The sequence below is a fragment of the Pseudopodoces humilis genome, chromosome 8, assembly GCF_049639895.1.
Source record: "Pseudopodoces humilis isolate 2021_Gansu_Grassland_sample_001 chromosome 8, ASM4963989v1, whole genome shotgun sequence".
In the NCBI taxonomy this organism is placed as follows: domain Eukaryota; kingdom Metazoa; phylum Chordata; class Aves; order Passeriformes; family Paridae; genus Pseudopodoces; species Pseudopodoces humilis.
Window position 1 is genome coordinate 27,891,562 of NC_142207.1, and position 9,332 is coordinate 27,900,893.

At 46.4% G+C, this 9,332-nt stretch overlaps 1 protein-coding gene and 1 long non-coding RNA gene across 2 annotated transcripts; one reads left to right on the top strand and one right to left on the bottom strand.

The window, feature by feature from the left end:
- The first annotated feature begins 51 nt into the window (after window positions 1-51).
- LOC106628045 (uncharacterized) lies at window positions 52-3,140 on the top strand. The gene is made up of 3 exons (XR_001331254.2): window positions 52-564; window positions 1,046-1,231; window positions 2,434-3,140. It is a non-coding gene; the product is annotated as an uncharacterized LOC106628045 (long non-coding RNA).
- Window positions 3,141-4,785: 1,645 nt separating this feature from the next.
- Window positions 4,786-9,117, bottom strand: HSPE1 (heat shock protein family E (Hsp10) member 1). The gene is made up of 4 exons (XM_005519927.3): window positions 8,922-9,117; window positions 6,982-7,146; window positions 5,690-5,779; window positions 4,786-5,143 (listed from the first exon to the last, which is right to left on the bottom strand). The coding sequence occupies exons 1-4, from the start codon at window positions 8,922-8,924 to the stop codon at window positions 5,093-5,095; spliced, it is 309 nt and encodes a 102-aa protein (XP_005519984.1). The 5' UTR covers window positions 8,925-9,117; the 3' UTR covers window positions 4,786-5,092.
- Window positions 9,118-9,332: the final 215 nt, after the last annotated feature.

Sequence of the window (9,332 nt, forward strand, 5' to 3'; positions counted from 1 at the left end):
GGGGCGGAGGCCGGCCTGCGGAGGGAGGGGCGGAGCGCCCAGAACAGCCGGCGCGCGAGGCGGGGACGGGAACAGGTTCTCGCGAGAGAAGGCGGGAGGCGGCGCGCGGGGGCGACCGTGAGGGAAGGAGGCGGCGAGGCCTCCCCATTCCTTGCCCCGCTCCAATTTCCTTCCCATTTCCTGCCCCTTCCCGCCTGCCTCAGCCCGGCCGCAGGGTAGCGCCTACGAGCCGTTCTCCGAGCGGCGCTGGAGGCCACGGGCTCTTCCCTGCGGGGCGGTGCCCTGTGGTCACTTGCGGGTCCCTCTAGCGTAGCAGAGCTTTGCGTTCCTGAGGGACAGCGCTGTCACTCCCCACACGCAGAGCCGGGAGTGGCGAGTCCGGGGGCGGCCGCTCGCTGCTGCGCGGCGGGGCCGGTGTCGCAGTGAGTGACCCGGTTTGTGAGGCGAAGCCTCGCACGGGGATTGAGGGCCTGAGTGGTTGTTGAGGAAATCCATCCTTCGCATTTCATCCTGTTTCATCAGCATCCCCCCGCCATCCCCTGGCTGTGCGTGCGCTCACGCAAGGTTAGTCCTCGCTAACCTGTCTCTGTACAACCGAGTCCCTGATGTTCTGTACTGCACAAACCGTAACAGTATGGATTTTAAAAAACATCAGTTTTGTATTCAAGATTTATAGTTAACTCTCAAAATAATGAGTAAAGAACCCACCCCAGCAACGGTTCTTTGCAGCAAAATAATTTAAAAGTAGGGAGGAAGCCTGTCTCCAAAGGCAGGACTGAGACACCTGTGAGCTTGGTATGCAGAGGGCACAAACTGCTGGGCTAATGGCAAACAGAGTTAGCTTAGGTTTCAAAATTTACTGTGTGGGGTGTTGACTCTATTTGGGAAGAAAACAGAAAAAAGACACTGTTACCTCATAGCTGGCTGATAAATACATCTCCCTTACAAGCAAGTAAACCTTTGGGAAGACCAAAGTGACTCATACCATTTCTGTAGGATAAGTGAGAAGAAAACTATTTCAAAGCTGTTCCATTTCTCATGACAGAAGTGAGTACAGAATAAGGAGGTGTGAATTGCTTCTGTCTCTGTGCAAGAACGATGAAGCAGCGAGGTACCAATGAGACACCTCCCTCATACCAACAAGGAATAAATGCTTCCAGTTGTGTGGTGTTTCCTGCAAAATGGACAAGGCTGCTACCTGGTGCTGTCCCGACTCCCAGCACATTTCAGGGTGAATACTATTTTGCTGTAAATAACACGTTAAAACCCCTTCCTTCTACGCAGTGAAAGTTACAGTTTGTGAAACATTTCTAGATCTAAAACACTGAAAAATCCCTAATTAGGCTTTCCCGCCAGAAAGAGCAGTGCCCTTTGAAACCTGACTTAGCTTGGGCAAGGCCGTGAGCAGGAGGACCCTGCCTTGCTCGGGGGGCCGGGTTAGAGGGAGCAGAAATGGGTGACGGGGTCAGGCCTGCCCCAGCTAACCCGCAGTTTCCACAGCCGCCAGAGCAGCTCCTCTCACGTTACACTGTAACACGGAGCTCGGCATTCCTGGCTTCGGCCACCTGAGTTCGGTTTGCAGTAGTTACTTTTTTACTCCTGGCCAGCATTCCTGCCCCAGGGATGTCAGCTCTTCGGGTCACATGGCAAAACCCAGCTTGTGTAAGAAACCATCAGAAGGTCTAAAATGCTGTGGGAAATTGGTGCGTTGGGATGAGGAGTAGAAATGTCCTATTACCTCTTTAGACCAGCTGTATTCCAACATTATTTTTTTTTTAATGAGGTTGATATTATTATTAGCTAGTTATTATTAGCTAGTTTCAAAACACTAGCTGTTCTAATTGCTTGGGTCCTTCAAAATTCAGCAGCTTGTTTGCGATATTTTTGTTTGTTTTTGCTGGGGGATTTTGTTGTGTTTTTTTTTCTTTTTCTATCACCATATTCAAGGTTTAACCTTAAAGCACTGAAAAATTGTGGACATGACATTTCCATTTGTCCCTGACTTTCATTTCATGGCCATCTTGCTTTTAACATGGAAACATATCTGACTTTGAGGAAATACCTCTCAGAGAAATAAATGTCTATTAGTTCTATCTGAAGATGGTTCATGCATGCACTTGCAGAAAAAAGGAGAGAAATCTGCCTCTTTTATTAAGATCTTGAATTCTGTGGGGTATCTTGTGTTGCCCCTTGGTAATTGACCCTGTATTCCTGGAAGATGCTTATTTTTACTTCATTAAATTTCAAGCTGTTTTTGAACAAAATCTGAACAACAGTAATTTTAGTTTTTGGGTTTCAGCTGGTCTTCACTATTTTATGGCCTTCAGTCATTGAATATTTGGCCAAAATTTTATCAACCATTCATGTGCTGTTAGAGACCTGGCTGTCCTTTCTTCTTTATTCACATATAAATGTTCCATCCTTTTCTTACAGTGGCAGGATAACGTAACCAGGGTGAGAAAAGCTCTCTGAAAACACTACAGCTGCTGATAATGGAAACTATTCTGATGTGTTAAGAAAAGAAAGTCGCAAAAGCTGGAGTCCACCTGGTCTCCTTGTGATTCACACAGGCTGAAGAAAGACTGAAATATGCAACATCTACACCAAAACTGAAGTTTTGAACCCATCTAGAAAACAGTGGAAAGAAGCCTAATTTCCTACGGGAGGGGCACAGCAAAGAAAGAGGGTTTGTGATTGTCTGTCCTTCCCTGAAGAACCCGAGGGATACGGGATTTGGCACACAGTCAGGGCCTGAGAGGCAGTAACAGCAGATGGATCACCTCGGATGTGTGGCAGTTGCCTTGTCCTTGTTTGCAGTGAGAGCCTTGTGGTGCAAGGATAGAATGTTCCTGTCAATCCAGCAGATGTTCCAGCGTGTCCTCCATTTGATTAGGCCTAGGAACGCTATTTTCCCCCCACATCCATAAATTACTTATTCCCATGAAGCGTGACTTCTGTTTTTTATCACTTATGTAAACCGTAGTAGATACAGCCATGATAAATATTTTAATAGGCATTGTACTAAGCTGCTGAAAACGTGCAGGGCTGAAAGTGTGGGCTGAATGTGGAGCTGAGGGCAGCCAGGTTGTGTGGTGTGGGCTCAGAGTGATCCTATGCAGTCCATGTCTTTTGGAGACATTATGGAGAGAAATATTGAAATTTTAGGCCTAAACATTTTTCTGTTGGCAGTTAATTTCTACTGCATTTTGAGATGGGGTATAGTGTCTCTGAGCAGTTTGTAAATATTTGAAATACCTTCCCCTCTTTGGTATGTGACTGCAGCAGACTGCCTGCCTTATCCTGGGAGATAAAGGCATGCTGGCTGCAGTGGAAGATAATGCTTCCCAGGGAATTTGTTTCATTGCACAATCAATTGTCCTGCAAGGTCCTTGGGGCATGATTATCTTAAGTTCCAGCTTGAAAGTGCAGTGCTGTAACTACTAAAGTAAAACTGCAATAGAGCAGATTTCAAGAAGTAGGCCTTTTATACTAAAAAGTGCATTTTTATTACTTTACCATCTTCCCTGTCTGTCCATGGTTCAGTGCAAATTTAACCCCCAGAGAAATGTCTGGTTTGCCTTCAGCTCCAGAGCAAGCAGAGGGAACCAGCCAAGAGCAACCATCCCACTGCCAAGGGGAGCAAAAGACACTGAAGCCAAGCCTGGAAAATGCAGCTCCTGCTGGAATAGCTGGGTGATCAACAGCATCCAGGGAAAAACGCAGCTCCAGCTCACCTCTGTCCCTGATGGGAGGGACTTTCTGTTGGCAGAAAATAATTGTCCTTCAAACTGTCAGAGCTCAAGTCCCACACTGCAGCAGCTGAATGCAGTCCTGAAAAATATTTTGTTACAGTTTACTGTTACCTCTGGACTAAGGGTTATAATGTATCTGGCAGTGCTGAGTTTTTATCAGTATGAATGGGAGGGGAAAGAAGGGCAGTTTAATTCCAGCCACTGAAGTCTCAGCAGTAGTAAGTCACGTACGGACTGATTTCACTACCACTACCCCAAAAGCACTTTATGGAACTGTTTGTTCTTAGGCTGCATTAGACGCCTCTGTGCACCCCAGCTTTGAAAGCCTCCTCAGGAGCGGTGCAGATCTGGATGCTTCTGCACGTACAACCCCAAATTCTTTTTGAGGTGAGAGAAGGTGGCCAGAAATATGCAAATTTTATTGCTTCAGCATCACCTAAGTCAATGTCTCACTATTTAAGAATGGTGTGTTAAGGATAAATGAAATACAATTTATCAAAGGGAATTATATGCTTAAGGGAAAGCCCAAGATCTGGGTGTGATAGTGTAGTAATCAGTAAAGAAACTTCATTTAAGATCAACATCAGCCCCCCCGATTAACTGCTGAGGGGAAGTTTTTTTATTTTCTATTGGCAAAATTCAGTGAGCAATAAGGGAGAACAACCATTAATTCTTATCTGCTTCATCTGGGAACTGGATGATTTTGTTCCAGCACAGACACAACTAATATCAAGCTTCTTCCAACTGCTGGGGGACAGGCTGTTTGTGGCAGGGTGGTTTGTGTGCATTAACCTTCCAGTGTTTCAGGGTCTTCAGACAGAAGTTAAAAGAACCTGTGCTATCTCAGGAGTCCAATGTGCAAGGGAGCTGGATAAAAGTCCTCAGCAAGACTGCACCTGTCTGGTAACCATTTTAAGCTCATTTCATACAAACTTGGGGACAATAACATATTACTACCATTGAATGTTTCAGCAAGCACACAAGTGAGACTCAGTTTCACTGAGCAACAGCAGAAACTGAGACAGAAGCAGAATAGCTTTTTAACTTTATTGTAAAGACCTTTACAATCTCAATACAGAGATAAGGATATAAAGTGATGTTGTTTGGAATAATTAAGGCTGGTTGGTGGTCATCCAAATTTCACTGTTCAATGGAACTCAAGCAAGAGCAACTGATTTCTGACTGTACATAGTTTTATTTGTGTTCCATCGTTACACTGAGATCACAAGTTATTTCAAAGACTCGATGCCTGTTTATTATAAAATAAAGGACATTATTTACATGATGAAAGAAAAAATTTCAGCATTTTACTGGAATGGATGACTGATACTGCAACAGGTTTAGTCCACGTATTTCCCAAGAATGTCACCGTCTCTAAACAAGTAGTAGTCCTGCAAAGAAAAGGAACATTAGCTTCTGCCATGTAAGTCTTTTTTCTTGTTTTGCAAATACTGTCTTGTTCTGAGTAAGCATTACTGCAGTCATTAAGCACAAAATCAAAAGTGAGCTAACCAAGAAATCAACACGTAGAGCTGGTCTTGAAAAAACTATTTTTCTTCCCAAGATACTCTTTGGAGAGCTATCAAGTTACTACTTCTAGCATTGGTAAGTGCAAGAACTGTTAGAAAACAATTCTGCAGGCTTTCCCTGCCAAAAGCAAGGATGGCCCCAGGAATTTCTAAGCCTTTTTGGATTCCCTCTAATATGTGCTTGACATATGGAACATCTTGCCCACCCAGCAAAGGTCAGGTCAGAGGTTCCCGTGGTTACTTCCTTCTGTGGAGGAGCAGAAGTAGCAATAGTACAGCTACCAGAAGGTGGCTGGATCCAGCTGCTCCCTTTCTTGAATGGTGCCAACACCATGAAGCAACCACAGTATTTACCACTGGCGTTTCAGGAACCATTCTGATTTGTACTCACAAAGTTGGGAAACCTACCTTATCTTCTAGTACGATCTTAGTACCACCATATTCTGGGAGCAAAACCTTTTCACCAACTTTTACACTCACTGGCTGAATCTCACCATTCTGAAAAAAGAAAAAAAGTCCTTACTTTTCCATTATATAAACAGATGTAATAGAATTCCTCCTAACAACAACTATCCATCCATGTACAGAAATACTCAGGAAATCACAACTGTGCATTTAGTTTTGATTGTAAATATAAGTATGAGGTCTTCACTTGACGCACTGAACAGGACTTCATTTAAAGAACATGAAACCTTCTTTTAAAATCAAGGGACAAAGTCCATTTCCATATTCTATAGCCAAGGATAATTTGTTGAAGTGCCAGTTAAAAAAGCACCTTCCGATTTCTGTAACTTTGATCAACTCATCACTCTTGCCATCAAATCACTTGTGTAGAAACACCTGGTAAAACTTAATGAATTTTTGTATTATAAATAAAACATTAACACATTAGCCAAATATTATCACCCTTTCACAACATGCACCTTTAAAAATCAGATCCTGACATAAACCAGCCTGGGACGTATAGAGAGACTCATGGTAAAGAAAGGCCAAGGCAAGGTGCCCAAGTTGAAATTTAACCTGTTTTCAGTGTTGTGACTGATTGAACCCTGCTCTGGTGGGGAACCAGCCCTTCTGATGTGGAAGCCCCCAGGCACCAGCATTTTTGTGAACTGTCTTCTTTTACTTCCATACACATATCCAATGTGCAAAATTAACAAGCAGTTACGCAACACTTCTTTTTTAGTCCAATAAGCCTAATCCTCCTGGACAATGATAATTTGCACAGCACAAGACAGCCAATACCACATTCTGGGGTTCCACCCTGCTCACAAGTCACAGACATTTGGGCATGTAACAATCTTAACAAAGAAGTCTGTTGGTCCCTCAAGGCTTTGGCTGAGAAGACAAGAAACAAGGTATCACACAAAACACTGTCTATATTATTTTAAAATAAACAAACAACAACCAACACTTCCCAAAAAAAAACCTTCACCATTGAACAAGCAAACAAACAGCAAACAAAAGAAACCCCACTCCATTTCACAAAAGATGAAAGGAATGCTGGAATTCATTTCAGGACAACTTGAGATTTTTACCTGCTTTTTGAATCCCCATTTGCAATTTCAGCCATCACAGTCATCCATTTTTGTGAGCTATTGCCACTTTTGCACTACAACCATCCCACTCTAATGAAAATATCCCAACTACCACCACACCATTACTGGGTCTACCCAAGTGAAAAGTTTCAGGGTAATTACCTTTCCTCTGGCTCCAGATCCAACTGCTACTACTGTTGCTTGCAGTACCTTCCCTTGGGACTTTTCTGGTATCATGATTCCTCCTTTGGTTACTGTCTCAGCCGCACATCGCTCAACCAGGACACGATCAAAGAGGGGAAGGAATTTCCTAAATGCTTTTCCTGCCTGTGGAAGTAATTGTACATTGTAACAAGAGAGCCATTACAACAAAACTGCAATTAAAAGGAGTTTTAAAAATCCTGACACACAAGGATTTCTCTTTTGAGAGAGATGAATAGCATAAGACAACTGCTAAACACTTATTTAATAGCAGCAAATACCACCTCTGATTGCATCAGAAACTCCTGAAGGCACAGGCAGATGCTGGGCAATAAACCACCCACAGATAGAGCAGACTCCTCTGTCTGGAAAGGCCTCTAGGCTTTTTTAACACCAAGCCCTTGGTTGCTATAGCTTGGTCAGCATAATTATTGATTATATGAACTGTATTTCTCCAGTTCACCCTGGGACAGCTGCATTTGTACTTGTGAAGAGGTTTACATTAAAGAAGCACAAATCCATTGTCAGTCTTTCTCAGGTGCTTTCAAGCATTACCCTTTCACAAAAAAAATTGCTGAGAATCTGCAGCCTGAGCCACAGTGCTGTTACTTATATCAACTTCCACAAATAGATTCAGAAAAGATTTAAAGTTTAGGTCAAGCCTCTAAAAATAAGAAAGTAGGCACCCCTCTAGTTCAGCTGCTTTGGTATCTGCTTCTGCTTAAGCAGAGTCAAGGTGAGGGATTTTGTTAAATTGTTGGGTTTTTCCCTCACATTTGGTTTTGGTTTTTTTTTTTGCAGCTATTTACTGCTGTCTGTCTGCATTTCAGAACCAGCAGTCTAATCCCCATGGCCAGACAAATGCAAGCATGTGCATGTATCCCAACACGCAGGGGTCAGGAAGCAGGAACTTGCTTTGATTTAGAAGCAAAGATATGGCAACTTGCCAAGTCACATGGAGATAGTGCTCCACTGGACAGGTACACAGAGCCCACACTCAGAGAAAGAGCTAGAAGGGCCTGGCATCCGTGTGCCCTTTGCTGGCACTCATTGATATCCGCACACACTGGAGAAGTGGCAGAATGCAAAGTCACAAGCAGAGCACGAACAAAAGGCAGCACATGGAAGATGCTGTGTTCAACTGCTGTCAGCAGCACAGGGATGAGAGATACTCAAGGGAAAAGGCTGCCAGTTGCGTACATTTTCATCCTGTGAAGATAATACCGCTTACTCCCTTTTTTAAGAGCTATTCTACGTTTATTAGAAAAAAAGCTGCCAAACTTATGATCATGAACATTTTACACTATTTACATTATTATTATCATAAAAATCAAGCATCACTGCAAGAACAAGGGCAACTCAATCAAACTCTCCTTCTTCTCTATAAAAAAATTTACAAAACTTATAGAAGGAGCACTCCAGAACGTGGCACAGCTTTCTTTTCTACCTCCGCAGATACCCGCCGTGGCCTGTGCGGCCCTGCCCTGCAGCGCTGCTGCCACGGCGCTGCTCCCGTTGCTGCGGCGGGGAGGAACTCTGAGCTCGAGTGTCTGGGCAGCCAAAAGCGGCAGCCCCTGCAAAACCTCCCGCCACGTCCCGGCCCGCAGCCCCCGCGCCTGCCGGGGGAGTCGCTTCTGCCCCACGGACTGCGTGACCTTGCGGTGCTGCCAGCCCCCCGTCTCCGCCTTCCCCCGTCTCTCCCGGGACCCAGCGCTGCCCGCGGGCACGGCAGGGACGGAGCACGCGCCTGCTCGGGGACCCGCCCGTGGGGAGGAGTAGGGGCGCCGCCAGGCCCTGCGGCGTGTCCGTCCCCGCGGCGCCGGACTCGCTGGGCGGGGCGGCCCAGGCCCGGGCCCGCGGGAGCGACGGGGAGAAGGCGCGGCGGCGGCCCCGGCACTCACCATGATGCTCCCGCCCCGCCCCCACCGAGTGACCGCGCCGCCGCCAGCACACAGGTGAGGAAGGTCACGGCGTGCGCATGCGCGACCGGCGCCCCGCCCCGGGGCGGAGCGGAACCGACCCCTTCCCCCTCCTTGGCCCCGGCCCCAGGGTCGTTGGCGCCCCCGTTTTTATCCGACCGCTGCGGCCCCAGCCCGGGCCCGGGAGCGGCTGTGCCCTGGCGGCACCGCAGACCCGCCGCACAGCGGCCGCGGCGCCCCGGGCCGGGTCCCGCACGGAAGTGAGGTCAGCTTACCCCTGACCCGCGGCGAGCATGAGCGTTCCAGAAGGTTCTGGAATCGGCGGGCCCCGGAATATGAATAGTTCATGCTGCTGCCCTCTGCGCATGCGCCATTCCTGCCCGCGGCCCAGCG